The sequence below is a fragment of the Corvus hawaiiensis genome, chromosome 17, assembly GCF_020740725.1.
Source record: "Corvus hawaiiensis isolate bCorHaw1 chromosome 17, bCorHaw1.pri.cur, whole genome shotgun sequence".
Classification (NCBI taxonomy): domain Eukaryota; kingdom Metazoa; phylum Chordata; class Aves; order Passeriformes; family Corvidae; genus Corvus; species Corvus hawaiiensis.
The window spans coordinates 10,967,544-10,993,312 of NC_063229.1; the positions used below are offsets into that span (position 1 = coordinate 10,967,544).

Here is a 25,769-nt window from a genome sequence, read left to right on the forward strand (position 1 = left end):
GTTGTTTAGGTATTCAGAGGTACAGAGAAGTCTCATATTCTGCAGAAAGCAAAAAGTGATGATGACTTGGTGTGGGATACTTCTACCGTAGGGACAGGGAAGAGAGATTCCTGTGATTCCTGCAGGAAAAAAAGAAAGAAAACATGGGGAGCAACAAAAAGATGTTTCAATCCATGTCTCAACTTGAAGTTTCTGTCTGAAGCCGAGCAAGGTAACGCTCATTGCATTGCCTGCTGGCAATGCACTGCTGAGGCATGAACTAACACTCATCATGTGAGGGAACTAATAAATAAATCATGTGGTTTTCACTTATTCTTTGTGTCAGATCATGTTTCTGCATTTCAGTGTCCCAAATAGAGCAGTGGCAAACCGGGCAGTGTCCTTACTGCCAAGTGACGAGCATCGGCTGGAAAAATTATTCTTCCAGATTCCTGGTTGCTCTGAAAAAATGCAAATCCATTTGTTCTGTTTGTTGGTTGTTTCAAATTCGTGCTTTGCTCTCTCTGGGTTATCTACCAGGGGTGGTGTCACCTGTCCAAATGTGCCTGAAGGCCCTGGGTAGACAAACATCATGGCTGGGAGCCAGACTAAAGCAGGGAGATAAGGAGGGGTAAGATGTACTCACCACTGGGACTTTCCCACCCACACCACAGTCCCAGCCTCCTGGCCAGATCTTTGCTTCTTCAGGAGTTAAAATCCCCCATTCCCATCTCCTGCTCTGAACTCTGGTACCCATCTCGGCCACGTGGAGCTCCATCCTTCCTCCCATCCTGGCCCTTCAGCTGCAGCCAGCTTTTCCCACCCCTGGTACTGAGCCAGGCAGTGGCCCTGCTTCCTTCCCCAAGCTTACAGACATGTAGATGACTGTCTTTGACACTTCATGATTTCCTGCTCTGGTACTCCTAGGCTGAGACTGGAAGCAAAAATCAAACCAGCTCTTGAATTCAAGAATTTCAGACTCAGAAGAGTGTGGCTGTGACACCCAGTGTTTCCTTGGCTTGGAGGGCAGCATGAAAATGAAGATCCTTTCCTTCCCTGCTCTCCTTTACTCACCCTGATAACACCTGATCTTTTTACTCCTTTCTTCTTTTCTTTTGATCATCCCCATACCAAGCCCTGTTAAAGCTGCAAGAGCAGCCCAGCTGATCTATCCAAGCACCACTGAGGAGTCACCATTGTTTGTCCAGCTGGTTGACATCTAAAGGCTTGTCTCAGAGGTCTCAATTAGGGTTTGGGGCTGACTCGCCTCCACCTCTCCTGGGAAGAGGTTTTGCCTCTTCTGCTCAATTACAAACAGTGTCTCCTCCATGTGTGAGAGAGACCAGGAGGGAGGGAGCTTTGGCTCCACTTTAGTTGTTACCTCTGAAGCATAATTTGGAGATATTCATTGCTATGAAGACTTCACAGACTGCTCCTATAACATAATAGACCCTTGATCTGCTGTGTTTGTGTAGAGCAAACAAATTAATTGGTTGGACAGAGCCCCATTTAGTTTGGATGCTGTCTCCCTCTCTCAGAGGGTGCTGCTGGTGGCAAGTGATGCTACACAGAGATTTCTCCCTGATTCCCTGGTGCTGGAGTGACTTCTGTGCCTGCCTGGAATGTGTCTGATTTTATTTTTTATTACTAGCACAGTAAAGAAAAAGCAGGATTCACACAAATGACCTTTCATTTATTTACATGAGAAATGCTGTTGTTACAAAAGGTTCCAAAACTCAAAAGCAGTGCTGAGAACCTCTGCTCTCTGTCTCCTCCCATTCCCAATGCTCTTTCTTGCCTGAAAAAGAAAAAAAAAAATGGTTCAGGGAATGTTGAGAGAAGTATTGGCTGAGATTGGAGCTGCTTCCCTGAAAATATTAATCCACCAAACACGGATGAATCTCCTGCAATAATCCTCTCTAATGCACGTTCAGGAAATCAATTCCCTGCTTTATTCTTTAATCCAGAAATCTCCAAGGAGGAGGAGGAGGGAGAGGATGAACAGAAGAGGATAAAAAATTGGCACTGCACTTAAGGAAAAGAGAGAAAGCCATGTCTTTGGTGAGAGGAGTGACACGTTCTTACAGGCAAGTGGTAAAGATTCCCTTGCAAACACTGGAGCCCCTGGGCAATGCCAAAATATGCCATTTCTTCCTCATGCTCTAGTATTTAGCTCTGCATTAAAGCTGCCAGAAAAGGGTGGGTGCTAAGGCAAACTTTGGGTGTTGTACTCCCAGCTGAGTCCAGGCACAAAATCCCCAGAGAACAGGTACCACTCTGAAAGGTTTGTTGTGGTCCTGGATCCAAACCCTGTGTCCAGGTGCAGAGCAGCCCGTGTCCCACCAGCCCTGACTCTCCTGGAAGGACAGCCCAGGGCTGTGCAAACATTTCTCAGGTCACCACTTTGTTGCAGTGCGTGTCCTACTTACAGGTTTCTGCAAAATGAGATTGCAAGGATGGGGGTTTACGCTGGTCCAGGTGGCTCCTGCAGTGGGAACTGCAGCTTCCAGCCCTTTCCAAAGCACAGTCGTGTCCCAGATAGGCTGAAATAAAATGAAATAAGAGATCTCAATAAATTACTCATCTGAAGACCTCCTCTCTGATATCTGATTATGCTCCTGCTGATAATACTTCTTGCTCAGGGGGTTTATTTTGCTAAATAACCAGTAAATTACCAGGGTCTGGGGTGCACAATAAGAGGACACATCCTCCCTCCCATGAGCCTGGGGACACATGGGGGCCCTGTCTGCTCCCCCAAACCTGCCAAGTGGTTTTGTGGAATGGGGCAGGGAATGGAGGAGCTGGAGGGAAGATGCTGGAGGAGGCAGAGAAGATCTGCAGGCTCTGAGGAGCAGGTTGATCTCAGCAGCAAAACCACACAAAGGTGACTGAAACCAGGAAATTTGTGACACCAGGTTTATGGGCACATTTGGGGCAAAATTAGAGCAAAACATAGAAAGGCTCCTGTGCCCAGCACCAGCTCTGAGCATCTGAAGGGCTGAGGATGAGATTCATGGAACATCCACCTCACCTGTAGCTCACACACAGGAGAGGCTGTAAATGAGTGGGTTTGTCTGAAACTTGGTAGGAGAGGGGCGAAAAAACCCGACATGAAAGGAATTTAACAGCTGCAACGAGCCTAAATGGTTGCACAGGAAAATCCCCTGTCACCCACAAACAGTTTGCCTTTAATGAGAATGCAGGACATGCACGAGTAGGTTGCTAATTCTTTGTGCAAAATCCTCCTGGTAATTGCTACACGTGTATCTTTCCATTGTCTTCCATGGAAGTGGGATTGCAATTTATTTTTTTCCTTTGGAGATGAAATTAAAAACAATTTTTTAGAGAATAACAAATGTCAAAGTTGCACAAGATCGTGCCCAGTGTTTGGAGGAGCAAGAGCGAGTCACCCATAAATTGGGAGTTGTACAGGGAAAGCAATTTGGGAAGGGATTCAAGGGATCAGCCAAAGCTTTCCTGGCAGCTACTTCCTCAGTCAAATCATTAATTTTTGTTAATCCTTTGCAAAAATCTGGTGATTTGGGAACAAAATTTTACAGTATTTCAGTCCTGCTTTAGGAGGCCAAATCCAATTACTGGATAATGGGACTTTGGCCTACCAGGAGCAGAGACACTCTGGAAGATGTGGGTTTATATGGGGGTTTCTTCTCATTCCATTATTGGATTAAAACCTACCCCCACCCTTAATCCTGCATCAGGAACTGTGTAAGCAGGAGCTACACCCGTCTGGAAACCAACCGGAGCATAAAACCCCTGGCACTGCTCAGAGACACCCCCAAGAACTGCACCTCAGGAGGATCGGTATTTTGGAGGTGTTGGTAGAAGGTAAAAGCTCTTTTTTAAACCCAAGTTGTACTTGTGGGAACTAAGACTGCTCTTCATGTGTTTTTCATGCTCTGGGGACAGTCACAAACAAATCCAGAGAAATTATTTTAAAGAGAGAAACCAAATAGGGAAGAAAAGGGGAGAGCACTTGAAGCTGCCGGTGGGAGCTTAATGCCCTGGACTGCAGCTCCCTGCCATTGCCCCCCCATCCCCCTATTTTTAATTACAAGCAGCCAAACTGTAAAGACCTTAATGGACATCTTAATTATTGCATTAAAGTTTGAAATGGAAAATTCCTCATTACATGCCACGCAGTAGGTCATGGCTGCAATAAACGGTGATATTTCGCTTGTTACAGGACTGGGTGCCCTTTGAGAGCTGCTGTCTTTGGGGCATGTCCTGGCCCTGGGGAGCTGCCAGGTGGATGTTAGATCAGGTCTCTGCTGTGAGAGCATCTGCTTGTGTTTTCCAAGCAAAACTATCAGCGAGGAGTGCTCTTTGCTATCCCTTTTCTCCTCCAAATAGTGCTACTTTCCTCCTGTGTTTTGCTTTCCATCTGCTTGAATGTGTTTATTGATTTAGTGTTATGCAAACTGCAATGAAACGGGATCCGTCTAATGATCTCCAGCCAGCTATGGAATATATCCCAAACAATTTAAATACAAACCAACCCCCAGCAGCAATACAAGGTACCTGTCACTGATCAGTCTTTAAGGCCCTTTTGCACTGTGCCTGTCCCTGCTCGCTCAGGGCAGGCTGGAAAGCTGAGACCCAACCTGGGACACCGACAATTTAAGGAATGTGGCAGAAAAAAAGACTAAAAAAAGAAAAGAAAAAAGAGGAGAGAAAATACTAAAGAAACGAAAAAGACAAAAATACCAAACCCTTCTTTTCGCTCAGGCTCTGCACAGTTGGAGAACAGAGCAGGGTTTAAGGTGGGTCTGCAGCTTCTTAGAGCTGAAAAGCTTTAAATCACCTGAATGACCTAAAAGGTCAAAATAGCTCAAATGTGCATGTCAGAGGTTGTTGATACCTCTGTAAGGAGAGCAAAAGGACAGGGGAAGTTGAAGATAACTTGCACTCTGCTAAATTATCCTCAGCATCATTTTCATGCCAAGTTTCATGTTGGCTTTTGTTCTGATCACAATGAGGAGAAAATTAGAGGAGTCTGCAGTACTTAGAGATACTCTCTCGATTACATGACCTTACCGATGAGGTGTTAAAATTCATTTAATGGCTATTTCTCCTTTTAAAATGTCTCCAAAACTTTCCATCCCTACAATAACTGCGCAATTGCCCTGTGAGGCATGACAGGGAACGCTGGGACAGCAAATCCTGGAGCTCCCAAAGGCAGCTCCAGCCACGAGAGCCACCAGTCAGGGCTGCTGGCGGGCAGGGCCAGGCTCTGCCAGATATGCCACCCAAACTATCCGCACCAGCCACGCTACCCATGCCAGCTGTGCCAGGGCCGGGCTCGGCAGCTCTCGCCGGCCAGGAGCTGCCACATCCCAGATCTCACAGCTCCCTCTGTTGGCATCTGCTCGAACCTATCAGTGAGGATAATAAAAAAAAGGTGGAAACGTATTTTTATTTTATTTTTTTAGCACGATCACCATGTGGAAGGTGATCCGCCTGCGGGGTGTGTCCCAACTCACCCGAGAACCACTTCGTTTGTGTCATTACTCTTAACAAGTGATAGTGGGTCATGGCTGCTGATGGAGTACTGACCACAGCTCTGCTGAAGGCAGCTTTTCATTCATTTTTCCAAAATCAGTGAGAAGATGTAGAAGACTCCGAGTCTGATGTACAAGCACATGTGAGGATGCTGTGAAAATCTGACAGCCCTGATACTCTCCCTAGGGAGATAATCACATCAAATATACTCCTCTGTCCCTCACTGATCACACAAATTAACACCTCTGCAGCCAAAGGAAAAGCAGAGTTTGCAAATGAGTTGCTGCCTTTATTTTTTTTAGGTCCTTCCATAACAAAAACTCGCAGACCACAAGCTTTGGCTTAAACAAATAACAGTACAGATATGCAAAATCAATACTTCACCAAGGAGGTATGATGATCATGAAACCTCAGCCTCAAGTGTAGGTCAAATATTTAACTTATTGGCCAGTTACAGAGACAGATAACTTGGACAGCTCACTGGAATGTTAGCTGGATTCACAGAGAAGCCACAGCCAACCACTTTCCTTTGAAGATCAGTTCCGAATTTCCCAGCTGGCAGATCCAAGGGGTGGCCAAGCAGCCTGATTCAAATGTGAGTGATTTAAACTCATCAACTCCTCCACAAGAAATGGTGCAACCAGCAAAGAGAAGCAGAATTGACTCCTTGTGCTCCTGACCTGCAGCTCTGAACGGCCAGGGAAGATACTCTAAAACCTCACAAAACCCAGGAGGTTTTTTTTTCTGTGTCACTGCAGAAAAGGCCATGCAAGCAATCTGCTCAGACTGGACAAAGGACAAGCTGACAGAGAAGGCTGCACAGCCTCGGGCCTCCTTGGCAAGCCTGGCTGTGTTTGTGTTTGTTGTTACTGGGTGTTCTTCCCAATTTACCCACTGATTTAAAGACTTCCCAGCAGCCTTCCTGGGTCCTGGCTCTGCAGCACTGCAGCACCCCGATACAGTGCCTATGGCAGCAAACAGCCTTTTAGACAAAAAAGAGCACAGAAGCAGGAAAAAAAAAAACCCAAAACTTTCTTATCTTTCTGTCCCCAGCCAGGCCACATTGATTCTCTATTCTCTTGGGAAGACATCAGGCAGCTGCATCCGTATCTCTAAATCTGCCCGGTAAGGGGCTCAGCTCAGCTTAGCGATACCCATTAGTGTCTCTGCAATTAAAAGGCTGTCAGTATTTTCACTACAAGCCAGGCTATTCAGAAACTTTGCATGGCTCCAACAGTCTTCCAAGAAGAAATTTGGCCAAAACAAAAGGTGAGGAAGAAGATAATTGGGGGGGGGGGGGGGGGGGGGGGGTGGTGTGTTTCACCTGAACCTATAGTTTTCCCTGCATTGCAAGGTCCTTGGGCAATCTGCTCCTCAGTCGGAATTTTCTGGTAAGCACTAGAGAAACCCAAGGGATCCTTTAGGGCTGCAAGCAAGGGGTGGGAGAAGAGGCAATGAATTGCTTTAATATGAAATTCACATTTAACATTGATCCCCCAGAACCAAACACTGGAGGCTGGTAGATCGTCCCCTTCGAGAAAGGAGTGTTGGATTTGGTGGGAATACCACTCAAAACAAGCATGCAGAATCAGGCCTCAAGTACATAAATACAGGATTTGGTGCTTAAATTTTAAAATATTTATAAATAACTTAAGACATTCAGGCTCAGAGGTGTCTACAGCCAAGTATTTCCCTCTGACACAGGGAACCACAGGGATCCACATCCTTGTAGATGCCCAATGCAGAAATTTGATTTATGCTTAACACAGAAACAAAACCTGCCCATGCCAAGCTCTTTGGAAAGTCTCCCTCGGCCCTTTGTGAGCATGTGGAGGGAACATCTAATCATGCAGAAAGCATTTGGGAGTTGTAGATCCACAGCACAGAGTGTGACTGGTTCTTCCCATACATTCACAGCATCTGACAAAACAGCTCCAGGGGGATTCCTCAGCTGTTGCTGCACGGCAAGGTCAGCCCAGCTAAGCCTGACCCCGGGGGACAGCTTAGCTCTGCTATCATGGTGGAGCTGGTCCACCTGGGCTCAGGGCTGGGGTGAACCCACCAGGGATGGAAGGGAGACCTCAAGCCCTTGAGCAAAGCCAGGCTTGGCTTGGAGCCTCCCAGCTCCGTGACAGCAGTACTGAAACAGCCCCATGGCCCCGGGTCCAGGGCACACATTCCCTGAAGGGAAGCCTGGAATTCATCTCACAGCCCTGGAATCCTGGCTGGTACCTGCCGAGCAGGCTGCAGAATGAAGGCACGTGCGGGGGTTAAGGTCAGAGGTACTCGTTGGGATGTTCAGAGGACACCTGGTGGCACAGCAGCTCCAGAGCCAGGCGGTCCCAGGACAGCAGAGCGTGGGGGCCCCACTCCCACATAGAGCAGCAGCTCCCCTCGGGAGGGAATGGAACCACAGCAGCCTTGGGAGACAGGCCAGGTCAGCTGCTTTGGCCACAAGGCTATTTGTCCACTAGACACAGACTGGGACAAACTGGTCCCACAGACCGTATCCTCACTGGAGATGTTGAGCTGGATGGCTCTGCAAGCTACCAGCTACAGCCCTGAGCAAAAAAATGAACTCTAAATTTCTTTCCTCCCATGGGTTTCATCCAGACCCATTATGTACTTGGTTTCAGCATTTTTTTTTCCTGTTAAAAACACCTAAAAAAAAAAAAGTTCTTTGGCACTTGTGCAAGAATGACCCATAGATGTGACACTCTTCTGTCCTTCAGCTGCTTCCTGAGCTCATCCCTAGAGATCCACATACACAGAGTCTGTGTCCACCCTCTGGGCCTCTCCAAACAGGAGGAATGTGCAGAGCCCAATGCTGTTCACAGCAGCCACCAGGTTGAAAACAGAAATCCAGGAGCCAGTGGTCTCGATCAGGTATCCAGCCAGGTACACACAAATGACCCCTGCAGCCAGAGAGAAGAGAAACATGCAAAGGCTCTGGGCTGGATCCTGCCCTCTGCAGGGAGAGGGCTCCCCAGGAAAGGATAGCTGCAGGAAAGTACTTTACCTAGGAGGGCTCCACCTGTATTTGCAACCCCTGGAAAGAAAAGAGAGAAATGGTGTGAAAAGAAATTGTGAAAACCCACAGACATGAGTGGCTTCATCACAGCTCCCACCAACCCCCCATCTGCATGTCGGGCAAAATGTCTTTCTCATCATGGAATCACTGACTGGTTTGAGCAGGGATGGACTGTAAAGCACATCTCATTCCTTCCTCCTGCCATGGGCAGGGACACCTTCCACTAGCCCTGCTCCAAGCCCCATCCCACCTGACCCTGAACACTTCCCGGGATGGGGCAGCCACAGCTTCTCTGGACAACTGACAGAGACCACTGACACAGCCCCAGGCCAGCCCTGGGTGCAGCAGAGCTCCTCACAGATATAAGAAAGGCCCCCTGGTGCTGTTATCTGCCCCCAGCACTGGCAGGTTTATCACAGAAGGAAGCTGAGACTGCACACATAGAGTAGACACTGCCCAGAGCTGCTCCTCCTCAAAACATGATGCTGGTGACCATGTCCCCCCCACAGAAGCCCCAAAGAATTCTTACCAAACAGCAAGCCAGCACACGAGGGGGCCAGGTCCTGCACATTTACTGAAATGCCACTGGTGAGAAACAGAGGGGGGGAAATAAATGGCTGTTTGAATGGAATAGACTGCTTTCCTGTCATCTACTCAGTTTGGTTTGTCAAACACAAGGAAAGGTCCTGCACAAGAAGTAGCACTGGCAGGAGAAAGAAGAAGCTGAGAGCGAAGCAGCACAGGTGAGTATCAGAAGGAAAACAATTCAACTCCAAGTGTTCAGAGGTGCTGCAATGCAATTCCCCTCCTGCTCTATCTCCCTCATAGTGGCTGGTCCAAGCCCTTCCCCACGCTAGAGGTTTGCTGCATCATTTCCAACCCACAGGGCACTAAACTCCACCAACCTCGCAGAGTCCCAAACACAATGCTCAGGCAAGTGCCAGTTCTTGTTCTCACAGTCAGGACGGAGGCAGCCTCCTCTGAGACCCCAAAATGCCACATGTGCAGGACAGCTGAGGGCCACTGTCCCCATGGCTCTCCTTACCTGTGGTTAAAGGTCTGCAGTCCAACTGAGGCTGAGGCAAACACTATTGCTTTGCAGAAACTGGAGGTCTGGCCCAGGCACAAAGCAAAAATGCTTGAGACGCCAGAGCCAATGACCTGGAAAAAAGGAGAAATTAAACACCACAGCACGTTTTCTCTAAGGAAGAAAGCAACTCCTGCCATGAACAAACTGTTCCCTTTTCCAATAGCAAGAGTTAGTGTGCACCAGGTGCTTCTCTTTTTTTTCCCCAATGTCCTTCTGTGTCAGAAGTCTGTCCAGAGGGATGCAGTGCTGCAGAGCAGAGGATACACTGTGTTCTCACCCAGCATTTCTATTTCTGTTCACCCTGTTATTGCTGCTTCCTCAGTATCTAAGGGGTCATTTGGAATGACCAGGGACAGGTTGTGAAGGAGAACCCCTTCAGAGCACTCACTGTGCTCAATGATACCATTGGTCCACGCTCTGTTCCTCAGCCAGGGTTTTCCTCTGGATTTCCTTTCACATACACCCTGACCACCAGTTAATGTGCAAAGCCAGAAAATCTTTCCTTTTTCCACCTATAACCCCCATACAAGGTCTACCAAGCTATCAGAGTTTAACTGGTAGCTCAGGTGTCTCTCCCACAACTTCAGCTCTCTTACCTGCATGAACTTACGAATGGTGATGGTTCTGTACCCTGGAAAAAAAAGGGACACTTGGAGTTAAGCACAGCTCACCTTGCTGTCCAGCCAGGAAACTATAACATAAGTAGATTTCAGATGCCCAGATTTCACCTCCAGGTGGATGTTACGAATGAGATCGACGTGGATGGGATTTGGAGACTGGAGAATTTATTCTGCTTTTGTATCAGAACCTCACATTGTCTATTTGCTGGGACTTCTCCCTACCAACAAGCCCACCTGCTCCCACCCAGGTCCTCTTCCCACATCATGTAAGAGCTGAGGAAAAGCCAAAAAGAGCTCTCACCTTGATTGATTAAATGATCAGACAGAAATCCACTGAACAAGCTTGTCGGAATTGCAACCAGCCAGGGGACTACATTAAACACCCAACCCTGAAAAGAAGTGAAAATCAAGAGAGATTTGTTGTCAGAGCTGAGTTTGCTCACAAATATTCTGGCAGTCTGTGGTACCTGTAGAAAGGAGAAATAATGAAGCACTCAGGACTCGTTGCAGTATCTCTACCCCCTTTGCAGAGCCAGCTCTCAGCTGCACCATGCCCCACTCCAAGCTCTGTAAGGGGGCAGGTGCATCACAGGGCTGTAGCATTTGTAGATTTGTTGTCTTTCCCTCTTCCCCAGCAATGCTGCATCCAGGGGAGAGGCAGAAAACGCTGGGGAAGAGGGATTAAATGTGGCAAAGTTTACTGCTCAGCAAGATGATGTGGCAGGGAGCCACAGAGCAGTGGAGGTTTCCTGTGGGTCCCCAGCAAAGCTGCTGGCAAAATTTCCAGCAGCTTCCAGCTCGTTAGCAGCGTTACTGTGTGAGGCTGAGGGAGCATAGCCGGATTTTCTAATGGCAGGATTAGGTAACATTATGGGTAGCAGCATCCTTCGGCCTATTTTCAATTAAGTGGGCTGCAGCTGTAATCACAGATGATTACTGGTCAGCTGGATTACAGCTGCTCAGGGGCACTTTGGTGCCCAGATCCCACAGGAGCTGAAATCAGTGTGGGCTGGGCTGGATTTCATCTCAGCTGGTTCAACCTATTCATCCATCCCCCCCAGCATCCCCCCTTTGCTCAGAGCCCACCACCCTGTGCAGGCATCTCCCTTCCTCTCTGACTTCGGGATGTGTGGGAGGGCAGAATAATCTTGATTTTGAATAGTCCTGTTAAAGCTGCTCCTGGAAATCACACCAGGGTCCCTCTGCACCTTTCCATGCCTTTAAAATCTGGGTCTTGGTCATTTTTGAAAATGTTACCCCATGGGCTTTGTGGGGTGGTGCTTCTGCTGTCTGTTAACACCAGCGGGGGCTGCTCAGCACGTCAATCCCAACCTTGTCTTTTCCCACAGCCCATCACCCTGAGCCAAACCCTCCATCACCTTCACTCAGGTGGCCACAGGCAGCTGCCCAGCTCACCTGCAGCAAGGGATTTCGGCCAGCAGGTGACACAGGTTCCCTGCATTAGGGATTATCACCCATCCTTTAGAATCAACCTGCCTCAGCCCCTGTTTTAAACTGCATGAAGCGATTATCAGCTGCAGGAGCACTCTATAGAGCATCTTACATAAGGGCACCACGATATAATGCTTAACAGATGGTAAATTACTGCTGCACAAGCACATTACTCGAGGTGCACAGATCTTGTCACAACAATATGTTTGCTGGTTTAACACATGATTTTAATATAAATATCAAGTATGCCATAAAGAGCTTTACATGTGTAATATGAAAAGGCATTTGTAAGCAGCTCTGGAAATTGTAAAACCTAACAGAGCCATTGTGGAAAAGACTGCCTGAGTTTCTGAGAACAGGATGAAATACCAGCTCTCAGCCCAGATGAGTATTACCTGGCTTTCTGAAAAATGGGAGTATCATTTGTGCTGAGCAGAGAGCTTTTGTAGTATTTCTGAAGTACACATTATTAATGGTAATTATAATTTTCACAGGCAGATCTGAGCTGTACAATGTTAGTCCAGTTAAAAACCCCATAAAAAACTAGGAGTGAATGGTGGTTATTTGCAACAGCATAATGTCATGAGCTTTGTGCTAATTGAAAACCAGAGGAAAAGCAGTCTAAAACCCAAAACAACCTGCTCTTCCCTATATGGAGAGTGCCCCAGCTCTGGTACCCTTCAGCATCCCTAAACAAGCAACTAGAAACCAGCCTCTGCAACCTGGAGAGATCTCCAAAAGCACACGCAGCGGTGCCACTGCTCCCAGCCCCACAGGGAAACCACCCAGCTCCTCCTGCCTCCCAGCCTGCCCTCCCCAAATCCCTCTGCCATCATCTTCCTCCCTATCCAGCCCCTTTTGGCAGGTGCCCAGCAGTGCCTCTGCTTCGGAGCCAACCCACCTTTGAGCCGGGAAAAGTTTCCTTAAAGAAAGTTGGCAGCCAGGAGAGGAGAGTGAAGAACGTGCTGGCCGTGGAGAGCTGAGCGATGATGACAGCCCTGAAAACAAACAGCCGAGAGGAAACCATCAGCAGTGCCAGGTCACGCTGGGGGGCAATAGCACTCGCTATTCCAGCTCCTAACAGAAACCCCTCGCAGCACTGCAATCGCTTCCTGGGATTTTCGTCGTGGATAACTTCTCCTTTTGGCTTCCTGAGATTTCTGAGATTTTTGTCACAGATAACCACTCCTTTCAGCTTTCTCCCTGCAGCTGGTTCCTTCGATGCCCGTCGCACAGCCCCGGGGCCAGGCAAGGTTAATTGAAGCGCTAATTATGCCACTGCATTTCCCACCGGTCCCTTCCAGCCCTGCAAGAGCCCTCCTGCTCCGAGAGGTTTTGTTTAGGGTTTTCTAGGGATTTGTTAGTAGCTCCATTGTTATTCAAGGCAGGAATGGGTTTGCTGCCCTGCAGCCCCATCCTCCTCCTCCCCGCCTTAAAACAGCCCTTGGGAACACGCTTGGATGAGCTTCAGTACCCACTGCAGCATCCCAAAGGAAAAATGGCCATTAAAAAGATGTTTGCCAGCAATGAGAACACAGCCTGTGCCACCCAGTGCCCCTGAGCAGCACTTCTTAGGAGCCCATTACAATCAGCATTTCTAACAAGATCCGTGGAAAATATCACTCCGGAGGAGCACAGGACTCATCCAGGGGGAACAGCCTGGGAGGGAGAAAGATTTGCCAGTAACATTTGAGTCCTCTGGATAGAACATAAACCACCTTTGCCAAGCTCACCTTTTCAGTTCTTTATTTATACAGAAGGAATTAGAAAACTGGTTCTGCTTCTCAAAATATATAAATAAGTGGACAAAAACCACAGGGGCAGAAGAAATAAGCCCAGAGAGGAGAAAAAGGAGGATGCTCCCAGCCTGGCCAATGCACGCAGCTGCCTACCAGATCGGTGCCTTCCTAAACAGCTGCTTCCAGGGAACTTTGGTCTGCTTGGATATCGAGAGGCCTCTCGTTAAATAGTCTATGGGGATGATGAGCTCTGCAGGGAAGAAAACATCCAAAGGAAAGCTCTGGTCAGTAATTGTCTGTGCAGCTGGAGGCAGCCCTGGGATACTGCTGTACAACCACTTTTAATCTCCTCCTAACCCTCGTTTTTTTGGCTCTACCAGCATTGAAAGCTCATGAAAACACCTTGTTACACTGACCAAAATTTTTCCACACCCCTCCCCATCCAGCCACCTTCACACCTGTGTGTTTTATCTCTTTTGTAATTAAAGAAAAGACCCTTGGCAGGGACCAGGTTTGGATTCTGTCCAGCACCAGGCACACACCCAGCTCCCAGTGAGCTGCGCTCCTACATACCACACTCACCCTAATAATGCTGTAGCCAGGTGTAATGGTTTGTCCATATGTGGAATTACTCCTAGGCAGTTATTTGGGAAGAGATATTGTGGATTAACTGGTTTTTAAAAGCTCTATGTGTAGATGCTCTTAGTTTGGAGTAAGTATCTTGCCCTGCTTTAGCTTAATCCACTTTGAAGATCATGCTCTGTTTTGTGTTTTCGCTGGTGCTTAAAGACTACTGAGGAGCCACATCAGGCTCTTAGCAATGATATAATCCAGCATGGGACTTGAAATACGAAATCAGCATTGCAAGAGCTCAAATCCTCATGTTTGGGTTGGGGATCTTGGGTGAGACACAGCGTGTATTATAGAACACATCTGAGCAAAAGGCCTTTGCGTAAAAACAGGCATGATCTTGGAAACACACAGAATTTGCAGAAAATAATGAAAATAATGGAGAGGGATCACTTAGTTCCCAGATCCTCGGGAGCACTGTCAGCCCCAGGGATGCAGCTGGACTCACCTTTCTCACTCAGGAGGTATTTGCAGGTGCAATAAACCCAGAGCAAAGTGAGCAAACCAGAGAAATAGAAAACACTTTCCCAGCCGTACCAGTCCAGGAGGAGAGATCCTGCACCACCAATCACCAGCGTTCTGCAAGGGAAACCACTTGGATTTACTGCCCTGGCTGAGAGCTCAGACTGAGCACATCGATGGGAGACTCCCTGGGGTCAACGCTGCTGTCACTGAACCACAGAATCCTAAAATAGTTTGGGTTGGAAGGGTCCTTAAAGCTCATCTTGTTCCACCCCCTGCATGGGCAGGGACACCTTCCACTCTCCCAGGTTGCTCCAAGCCCTGTCTGACCTGGCCTTGGACACTTCCAGGGATCCAGGGGCAGCCACAACTTCTCTGGGCAACCTCAGGGCCTCAGCACCCTCACAGGGGAGAATTTCTCTGTCACTGCATGTGTGGGTGCTGCCACCAGTCCCACCATGGCTCTGCAGCCTGTCCTGTTCCCTGAGTGGCATCTCGGGCCAGATCCTCACTGGCAGCAGAAATCCCAAAGGGACCTCACCCTCACCTGCCCCACACTGAAAAATGGTCACTGAGGAAAGAAAAGGAGGTTTCTGGTGTGCAGTATCTCAGAGAATGTATAAAGCAGCAAAAGAAATGAGCACACTGGAAAATGAAGTGATTCAACACAGTAGTATTTCTATTTGTCTTTTAAGCAACCCTTCCATTTAGAAAGGAAATTCTGATGGAGATCAGCAGAGATGGAGAAGTTCTATTCTTCCCATCTATCAGAGTGCAGGTGACGAGTGTCAGGCTGACCCTTGCTCTTCCTACTGAATTGGGCTGTTTCCCATAGTAATTAAATGTTGCAAACAGTCTTCAAAGTCTGGTTTGAAAAGAAAGAGAAAACTACATAAATCCTTGACAGGCAGGACAGCAACTGCCTGAGGCTTCCTCAGCTGCAGGCGGAGTCCTTGAGGACCCATGAATCCACATGTACTTTGGGCTGTGAGTTTTGCCTCCAACTATTTAACGGCATTTCATCACACACGATGTCCAGAGACTGTCACTCGCTGCTTACAGGCCTTTGAACTCACCCAAACTGGGATCCAGTCCCCACTGTGCTGTAGGTGAAGGCTCGCTCGCTCTCCCGGACCCTCTGGGACAGCAGGCTGGCCAGAGATGGGAAGTACACTCCTGAGAGAAACAGGAGCAAGGCAGGGAGCAGTAAGGCAAACCAAAATCAAATTTAAAAGATCCAGAGTGAGCTAAACACTGAGACAAAGCAGCAAAACCTTTGGTGAATTCACAACAGGGATATAAAATAAACCAAGTGGATCCATCGCCATCAAAGGCTTGTTGGTGCCTTCTCTGTAATCCCATTTCATCATCACCACTGCTACTGTAAATCCATCAGTGCCAATGCACTTCCCAGTGCTGCAGCTTGGCAAGAGGGAAGGAAAATCACCCCAAATTATCCAAAAGTTTTGGCAAGGGCAAATTTTCTCTGACTGCTTTGAAGTTTAAAAATGTGGAAAACCAAACACGACCAGAGATGGTTTCTGAAGCCAGCAGCCCCTGTCTGGCAGAGGGATTTCTACAGGGCAATGACTTGTCAGTGACTTTCTCTCGAAATGTCACTGTGTTTTCCCATGGAAGTTGTGGATGTGGAGGCAGTTTTGAGGCAGAGAATTGCTCAGACACCCATGGGAACAGTTCATGCACTGCAAACCACAGGATTTGCATCTGAACGTGCTGCACATGAGCCTCTGTGCAAGGAAGCCCCTGAACAGGCAGACACACAGACACACTCAGGATGGGGGTCTCACCTTGCAGCAGCCCCATGAGGAACCTAGAGGAGGTCATAAAAACCAGATGGGCTGAAGTGATGTGGGTGAGCAGTGGGGTGAGGACTGTGAGGAACCCCCAGGCTGATGCTGAAAGCAGGAGGACTTTCTCACCTCCTATTCTGGAAGACAGAAAACACATTATCAAAGACAGGAGGGCAAAAGGGCAAAGTCCTCCAGTCAAGACTCAAGTGCCCTTCCCAGTTTAGCCTGTTTTTAAGAGCAACCTTTCTGTCAAACTTGTTCTTCTCTTGGCCCTTGGGGAGTAGCTCTGACCTCCTCCCTTCCCACCTCCTGCCAGCACTGCCCATCCAACCCCAGTGATCCCAGAGCTCTCACAGCACTGAGCCACTCAAGTCTTGATGGTGGTGGAGGGGAAGCCCAACTGCTGCCACCATTCTGCTTCTTTTAACCAGTGATGGTGTTTTCCATTTGCTCTTTCGCATCAGCTCTGCCTTTTACCATTGAGGTTTTTCCGGGTGTTTTCTTGCAAACTATTAAGGACCCTGATTAAACAGCACAGTGCACTGCACGGATCGTGCTCCCCTTCCAGGCATGTGCTCCTCACAAAAGATTTCATAGAAAAGCTCTCTCACCAAGAATAGACTGGCTGGGGAAAGGGACTCAAGCAGGTAATGATTCAGATCTTCCCTTACAGCCAGCTGGGGAAATTGTTTGGTTTTTAATTCATGTGATACAATGGAGACACTTGGCTTTTCTAAACATGATGGAAACAGCGTATGGGGACTTGCTTGAGAAAAGACTGCAAGAGAATATAGGGCAGAAAGACTGAAAGTGCTGAACAAAGATCATCTAGGCACATAAAATCAAAAAGGCTGTATTCACAGAATCCTAGAATCACTTCCAGGGATGAGACATCCACAGCTTCTATCTGGTCAGTCTAAACCACCCACATCCCTTCTCAGCCAGAGCGTCTCCCCATGGACACACTTCACCCTCCACCTCATCACTGTGAAACCTGGCACTGCCACTGCTCAGACTGGAGCTGAGGGGTCAAAACCAAGCTAAGTGTCATTAAAAAAAGAAAACATGAGAATAAATTCCAGTACTGATCACTGATGTGTCCTCCAATAATCTGTGTCAAGCAGTAGCCCCAGAAGAAGCTGCTGAGCACGACGCCGGACTGCTTCTTGTCCCAGTTGAAGTAGGAGCTGAGGGCGACAGCGCAGATGGGCACGGTGACACGGGCACAGTACAGCAGGCACGTCCCCAGCAGCAGCATCACCGTCCACACACGGGACTCGGGCCTGCAGGGATGGAGAGGAAGAAGGGGAAAGGGCAGAGGGGGGATGCTGTGCCCGGTGGGTCCGTGCACAGCGAGGATTTAGGGGTCGGGTTTGCTTTGCAAGCCGAGCCTGTCTTGATAAAATGAAGGTCAGCACAACCCCCCTGGGGCACAGCGGTCCTGACACAGAGTGTATCCCATCTGCTGGCTTTTAGGAACGTTGCCATCTTCATCCCAAACACTATCTGACCCCAGCAAATGTCTGTCCATAGGTTGCAAGGTGGAACGGGCTGCTTGGACATCGCTGGCTGTGGATGGATGGAAAGGCAGGAAGGAAAGGTTTGTTTGTTTTTCTTCCCCCAAACAAGACACTGTTCTTTAAAAGGTAACAAAGGAAAGGTTAGGGCATGAGGCTGGAAGCACCTACATGAGACACACCTCTTGGTGGCAAACATTAGTTATTTGGCATTCCTACCCATTCCCCAGGGAAGGTGGTCTGTGTGTTACCCTTCCTAAATAGGAGGGATATGCAGGAATTCTTTAGCGAGACAAGACATGATGGGGATGAAGAGCTCAGAGAGAGGAGCAAAATGATTAAGCCTGGACAGACAAGAAGTTTTAGATAATAAGAGTCAAAATATGTTAACAGAATATATATTTGTGCTGCATGAATTCTCAGCCTCAAGAAAAGGGCACCTACAGGCTGGAAGTACATGAGAAGCAATTTTCTCATCTCTGAGTCAGTGATGTGCTTCTGGAGCAAACAAACACATTTTGCTGCAAATATCAGGCCCAGGTGTAGGTAAATGCCTCTGACTTCCCTCAGCCATACCACTTTGGGTCCCCCCCTTTGCCAGTGGAATTACAGAGCTAAAAGCTGAGTAAGAACACCCACTATGGGTACTATTTGTATTTGATTATTTCTATGCCCAGAGGCCACAGCACAAAGCACTGAGCAAACAGACTCTCTGATACAGAGGAATTCACTGCACCAGGGTGGTAATCTCTGGGCTTTCCACCCTGCTAAACACACCCACTCTCCATGTGGGAAACAACCCGGGTCACCTTTTATATCAAAGAGAGCATTGATTTCTCTGTGCTGGAATGATGATAAATGTGGGTTAATCCCACACAGCACAAACCCATTTATAGAGGTGTAAATGGGCCGTCACAGGGGGCAGGTGAAGGAACAATGAAAAGCAGAACACGGTGGGCAGGTGAACCTGCTGGAGGTGGATTTATTGCTGTTTCTTGACAAGGCAGATAAGCAGCTCAGTGCTAACCTCTGGCAGGAGGAACTGGAAGTGTTTCAGTTGGTGTTTAGAAGGTTGGAACTTTTGTTACTGTGCACACGCATGAGTGCACAAAATAACACAGAAACTGGCAAACCTCACGTATCTTTGCTGGAGGAATGAGTAAGCAGGGGTTGACGTGCCTCAGTCATTTGAACAGGCTGGGAAACACTCTCAGGAGTCCCTCCTGGGCTTACCCTGACAGGAAGTTATCTTCAATCATATCTCCACTTGCTACAAAACCAAAGGTGGGCTGGTTAGTAATCACCAGCCCCAGCTGGCTCCAGGAACACTGGAGTGGCTCCACTGACTCCAGCTTGCTACAGAAAAGCACAGGGAAACCAAAGGCTCCTGGACACTGCACATCTGGGTCACAGAAACCCCAGCAGGACAATATGGACAGGAGGTTCTGGGTATAAATCCCCCACCAAAGGCAGAGGGCAGGTGGGGATAACAGGCCATGGAAAACCTTACGGAGAGCCCTTAGGGATGGGATACTTCAGGTACAACTCCTGCCTGCCCTGCCCAAATGGGCTGCTGCCAGTCCGGGCCATAATCTCTGTTATCTCCAACAGCGAAGCACTGATAAATTTGAGCTATTGAACCTGCAACAATCGAGGTGACAGAGTAAAGCACAGCAGCCAGTGATGTGTGGAGGTATTTCTATTATTTAGCCATGAAGATAGTTTCCTAAATTGTGCTTTTCCCCTGCAGCAAAGGGAGACCTTTATGAGCTTTCACTGGAGTGGGACTGAGCTCTGTCTCTCCAGTCATTCTGGTGTGTTCAGAATAACCTGCAGTTATCCTGGTGAGCACAGCAGCATTTTAATGATTAAACAGATTCAGCATTAACCAGATCAACAGTTCTTCCTTTTTCCTAAACCTTGTATGGCTCCTCAAGGTGTAAGAGGGAGAGAAAAAGACCTAAGCATCTCAAGGAGTCTTTACTCTGTTTCTCTTGAGAAGCCTCCTCTCCAGTTGATGTTCTGACAAAACTCCAGGGAACATTTTTCTCTTGACTTTTACTTTTATTCCAAAGCACTAGATAAGTCTCTGGGTATATGACACACTCTCAACGTTCTCTTTGACTGATACGCCTCCCTTTGACGGCTACATTCTATATTCTCTTCCTATGTGTTTAATTGTATCAGTAGGGATTATGCTCACGGCAAGGGGAGAATGTAATGATGGCTTCAGACTACCAGTTCCTCCATAGGCAGCACATCCAGCTAGGAAAATCCAAGCAAAGAATAGGAGTGCCAAATGTAATCAGTAGCTGCTCACACCCACCTGGAACCACGGCAGGAATGATTTCCCTGCAAGGACAATGATGTGCTTGCATCACAGGAAAGAGCTTTGTAAATGCATTTTGTCCTAATTATAGTTATCACAGAGGCCACAGATGACTCAACGTTCTGCTCAGTGCAAAACAACAGCAGAGGTTACACAGGAGGAACCTGGACTAGCACAAAGACAGGAATTAAAACTCTCTTTCCAAAACTAAGGAATAATGACAAATCAAACAAAAGTTTTCGTGGGTGACATCAGCCATCCAAGAAGTAGAACTTCACCAGTGTTAATAAATTAAATCTAATGAGTCCCCTGCTGAGGGAGGGAGGGAGAGGGAAGCTGTGCCGCAGATAACCAGCCTAAATCAGAGCACAGGAAATCACAGACATTGCTGTCACTGGTGCCACCACACCTGATTCACCAGCCAGACCAAGCATCTCCCACCAAGCATCCCTGTGCCAGTCCAGGCCAAGCCCTGGCTATATGTGACAGACACTGCTGTGAGAGGGACCAGCCCTCCACACCATTGGCAGGGGAATCACTGGAGCTTGCCTGGAGCCACTTAATTTGTTTAATTTGGTGCTGTGTGATGGGAGTGGCTCCTCAGTGCCCAGACTGTGCCCTCCTGACCCGCCATCCCCTTCTCTTCACAAGAGACAGGCACTGCAGGTGCATCCCCTTCTGCATGTCACCGACACCCTCTTCACCGAGCAAAGCAGCCATGCAGCTAGAAACACTTCCTATTTCACAAACCTCCAACCACCACCCAGACTATAATTAGCCCAAGCCCTAATGACTCTTCCTGGGTGGTTTTTTGAGCAGTCCTGTCTGATGTCTCCTGGTTCTCCTCCTCCAAACACAGCCTTGGGCACTGTGTGGAAATGGCTTTGCTTGGAAGCATCCCTTGATTTCCCTGAGACCCAGCTCCCACCAAATAGATCTGCACTCAGGGCACAGTGGTTAGGATGGATTTTTAAGGATGCCTGAGATCCCCAAAGGGGCAAAACCAAGCTGAGCTGTCTGGCAGTGGAAGCAGAGCCAGCAGCACAGGGTATCTTTATTTGCAGTGTGTTTTCCTGCTGGAGGAATTTCTCCAGTAGATGCCACAGAGCAAATATTTATTCAACTTTATTTCTCTTGACTCGCCTCCCTCCTTTCCCCCAGTCTGCAGGGCTTTGGCAGACACTGCAGGTCACTGTTGAGATGGACTCTCTGGAGTTCAGGCTGTCAATTACGCCCCAGTTTAGCCCCCTCCAAGGCACAAGTCTGGGCCGCCAGGTATTTTCAGGTGGTAAGAGAGCTGTGTTAGACAGCAAGACTATGAACAGCCTGTCCCAGCAACAGCTCTTGGCCAGAAGCCATCTGCAATATCCGTGGGTGTTTTCCATAACTGGAAGAAGAACTGGGAGCTGCAGCTCCTGATCTGCACAGGATGGGCACAGGTACCAGCAGCAGAGCACAACGCCCACCTCCCGGGGAAGGCATCGCTACCTCAGTTCCCCTCTCTAAAAAGAGATTAGAAACAGTTCTGTGGGAGATGCACGGAGAGCACATCAGTGCAGTCACCCCCAGTGCCCTCAGCCCTCTCGCTCATCCCAGCCACCAGCACTGGACACTCCCCAGACCCTACAAGAACCCGAGGGCACGATGGGATGAGCCCACATGGTGGTACCGAGCTCCCAGCCACGCCACCAGCTCCAAGCCCAGGACACCCAGCAGCCCAAGCATGAGGGCACCTCCCAGGGGAATGTCCCCAGCACAGGCAGCTGGTGCCTGTGGTCCCCCTGTGCCTGGTGGCCTGTCAACCACCGTATGTCAACACTTCCCTCCTCATCACCCATTTCCAGTCCCATGGAATCACTGCCCTTCAAAAACCTCTTTTCCACCTTACCTGCCTATAGCTTTAATTTACAGCAACCTCCACCACAAGCAGGACTGACTGACGTGGCACCAACACAGCAGCCGTGCAGACACTCCTGTGCCAGGAGATAATACCCAGGTTGTTATTTTCAACCCTGTTTGACAGTCCTTTCACTTCTCACTCTTTGTTTTTCTCAATAATTTCTCCTTCAAAACCTAATGTGCTTGTCAGGAGAGAGGCTTGGAGTAATTTCCCCCCCCTCCTCAAGCTGATTTTGTCATGCTGCCGACCAGCTCCAAGCTAATGATTTGTCGCTGTCAAAAGTAGCTTTGGGGTTTAGAGGAGGGTTGTTGGATTTTTTTTCCCAATCCAGTTAACAGCCAACAAGAGCAGCACAGAGGACACAGGGCTTTTTTTCCTGGGAAAGCTGCTGGCTTCCTGTCCGCCTCCTGTGCTCAAGCTCCCTCCACGGAGCTGCAGATGGCAACAAAGTGGTGTTCAGCAAGCGAGCTCTGGGTTTATTCCCTCTCTTCATTTCTTGCTTTCGGCAAAAGCAAAGATGAAATTAGATTTCAGCAGCTCATATGAGCTGGAAGTTGTTGAGTCCAGGTGGAGGTGGTGAGAAAACATAATAATAAAGCAGAGACGTGCTTTGCACACTGATCTGAGGGCATACATGGATCAGCCAGGAATGAAATGTGTGCCCTGCTTACATTTTCCACGTGAAAAAAGTTCTCAGCAAGGTCATGATGAAAACCAGGGTGAGGAACTTGTAAAACAAAAATCCCAACCACCAAAAAAAACCCACCCAACTAAAGCTGCAACATCATGTTGACAAAAGACAAGGGCACAGAACTCAGAAAAAACAACCGACTGCTGTCTCTGGGCAAAGATCAGGTGACTGGAGACCAGACTGTGGCCAGAACTCCTTTTATCTCTGGAGCTTAAAGAAACTGCTATAGTCACCCCTTGTCTTCAGGTGTAGCCAGAGGCTGGGAGATGAAGAGTGGCTTCAGGAGTCATTTGCTTCCCAGGACACAGTGACTTTTTCATGTTGCATTTCTCTCCTGGAGGCACCATCCAAAATGTGAGCCACACACCCACTGCTGGATCTGCTGGTGGCTTTGTGTGCAACCTTCAGCATCTGATTTCTCTTTTCACTGCTTTGGTCTTCCCTCAGTTAAACCAGAGATGCTCGAACGCATCCGCTGCCCGAGTGGAACTGCTTTGGCATGTTAGGATCAACATAAGAAATGCTCTCTAACTGTCCAGATGTGCTACATAAGCATGAGGGCTTTTTCAAGCCCCAAACAGAAATCCCCAAGTGCTGTTCTTGGAAGAGATGTGTGATAATGGAGCCATTGCAAACCTGCAGAAAAGTTTGGGAAAGGCAGGCAGCATAAAACACAAGGCAAGAACAGTGGAAGAGGAAGGAAAAGCCAGTTGAAAAAAGGGAGGACAAAAGAAGAAGCAGCGTGAACAAAGACGGAAAAATAAACCTGCCAAGATAACTGTTTATCTCTCCTTGCACTGACAGATCTTGGAAGGCTGCCTGGCATGTCTTTTGTTGGAGCATGAAAGGAGAACCCATGTCACTTCCCCCACTTGATAACACCTTGCCTCCATGGCAATAATTCGCTACTTGGAAACTATGAAAGTTATTTATTTGCATATGCTGTTCACAAACTGTCCACCAAATTTACTTCAAACCACCCAATGAGGTACTTTATAAAACTTGACCAACCTGCTCGTATGTTCTGGTGGCTCATTCCCCCTTTCTGCTCCCCCTTAATCACCCTCCACCTGCCCAGTTTACTTTAGGCCATAAAACCTCCATAAAACCTCCCCAAACAAGGGCTGTGACCACTTGTGTGTCTACACTAAACAGTAGGGACACGAACTCAGCTTCTGTGAACGACAGCAATATAGATAATGATCTGATGGGCCTTAGGGTTATCCTGCCCCTCCTTCCCACTAACAGGATTCTCTCAATTATTAGCACCACTTAGCACGGTCAGAACCACTTAAAATGTCTGCCTCGATCAACAGGCTGTCTTCATCCCTTCTGTTTTGGAAAGTGTTATCTACGTTTTGCATTTTCCGAAGAGATTTGGGAAACAGGAGGGCTTGCTCTGGTCAAATGTTTTTTTGTTTGTTGTTGGTTATTTTTTCCTACAGGAAAAGCATATAAATTAAAGTTTTGCTTCATGAAAATCCGGTGTGGGGTCCCACCACTCCCACTTCACAAAGACTTAGGGAAAAGTTAGCAAGGGGGAGACAGAGAGAAGGAATTTTCCTAAGCGCTTGAGGGGGAAAGAATCTTCAAATGTTAAGAGCCTCTGTGCCAAAGGTCGTCTTTGAGACCCACCCCCTTACTCTTCAGGTGAGCGTGGATTTGATGAGACTTCCCAATCTGACTACAGGAAAAGCCTCTCTCGGGACGGCAGTTTAAAGCTCGCTATCAGCCTGCTGTCACTGCAGAAAGCAATTGATAAACACCAACTCATCCAGCGGCTGATTGCTGCTGGAAGGGGGGGCAATCCCTGCCCTTGGCCTCATGTTCCTGTGCATTGGCACGGGTGCCACCTGTCCTGTGGCTGTCCCTCTGCTCTCCTGCCAGGGCGAGTTCACCACGGTGTGACCCCAAGGCAAGGGGGAAAGGGGAGGCCCGGGGCTGGCCACCACAGCTGACATCAGTCAGCTGAAACCGAGCCAAATTTCTAAAGAACAGGGAGTCCAGGGGCTCCCAGCTTGGAAAAGCCTGACCATGACTTCCAGCTGCCCCAATGGTACTTTGGAATCACCATCTTATCCTACCTTAGCTGGGAGAAGGGGCTGATCCTGAGGTCTTGGTGCTGAATGACTTCCCCAGGGTGGCAGAGAGGAGTAGCACTGCCCCAGGTGTCCCAGTCTGCTCCAAACACTGGATCACCCTGCCTTCGCCTGTATTTTAAGTATTTTAATGATTTTACATCAAGAGCAGTTCATGCTGTCTAGCTGCTGCCCAGCTCCTATTCCAGACTTTATCTTAATGAATGACTATCGCCAGTACAAACATCCCCGCTGGAACACTCCGATAAGAACCTCATAACGGTTTGGTGTTTAATTCACTGATTACAGGCCAGAAATAAGCTCAAATAGATGTTTTTTCCTCCCCAGTTTTTCACAGTAATTCCTTATCTTCCCCCTTCCTTCTACCGTCTCTGCTGGAGTCCGGAGGGGTGAGACAGCGGGAACCACCCGGGGTGGTGGGACCGTGTCCCTCCCGGAGGGCAGCGCCGGGGACAGGGACAGGAGGGTCTCGGCCCGACGGGGAGCACCAGGCACCTCCGAAATCGCCTCTCCGGGAGCGGTGCGGGGGCCGCCCGACCCCGTCCATCCCGGAGCCGCATCTTTCCCAAGAGCTGCGGGAGGCGGGGGCGGCGGGGCCCGAAGATGCGAGGGGTGCCGGGGCCGGGAGGGCACCGACCGGGGGCATGCGGGGAGTGCCGGCAGAGCGCCGCAAGCAGCGGAGCGGCTTTCCCGGGAGCGGGAGCGGGTCCAGCCTTACCTGGACCAGTACGGCTCGGCGCCGCCATCCCGCCTCATGCCGTCGCGGGGGCCGCTGCCCAGGGGCACATTCCTGCCGCCGCCCCCCGCGGCCATGCGGGCAGCGCCTTCCGCCTCCCCGGCTCACATCGCGGCGGCCGCCGGCTCCCTCCCCCGCCGGGCCGCGGCCACGTGTCAGCGCC

At 48.8% G+C, this 25,769-nt stretch overlaps 1 protein-coding gene across 5 annotated transcripts; it reads right to left on the reverse strand.

Annotated features, from left to right (window-relative positions):
• Positions 1-1,688: 1,688 nt before the first annotated feature.
• SLC17A9 (solute carrier family 17 member 9) lies at positions 1,689-25,729 on the reverse strand. 5 transcript variants are annotated; one of them, XM_048321704.1, is made up of 16 exons: positions 25,589-25,729; positions 24,856-24,981; positions 17,420-17,617; positions 16,332-16,471; positions 15,600-15,699; positions 14,510-14,640; positions 13,585-13,681; positions 12,594-12,690; positions 10,542-10,629; positions 10,217-10,251; positions 9,576-9,691; positions 9,060-9,115; positions 8,519-8,548; positions 8,267-8,414; positions 2,409-2,522; positions 1,689-1,777 (listed from the first exon to the last, which is right to left on the reverse strand). In XM_048321704.1, exons 1-15 carry the CDS (start codon positions 25,681-25,683, stop codon positions 2,444-2,446), a joined length of 1,536 nt encoding a protein of 511 aa, XP_048177661.1. In that variant the 5' UTR covers positions 25,684-25,729; the 3' UTR covers positions 1,689-1,777; positions 2,409-2,443. The 5 variants fall into 5 exon arrangements, with proteins under 5 accessions (XP_048177661.1, XP_048177665.1, XP_048177663.1 ...); XM_048321708.1 differs by lacking the exon at positions 24,856-24,981 and adding an exon at positions 22,069-23,407 and having other exon boundaries at positions 25,589-25,671; XM_048321706.1 differs by lacking the exon at positions 24,856-24,981 and having other exon boundaries at positions 25,589-25,728.
• Between the last annotated feature and the right edge of the window lie 40 nt (positions 25,730-25,769).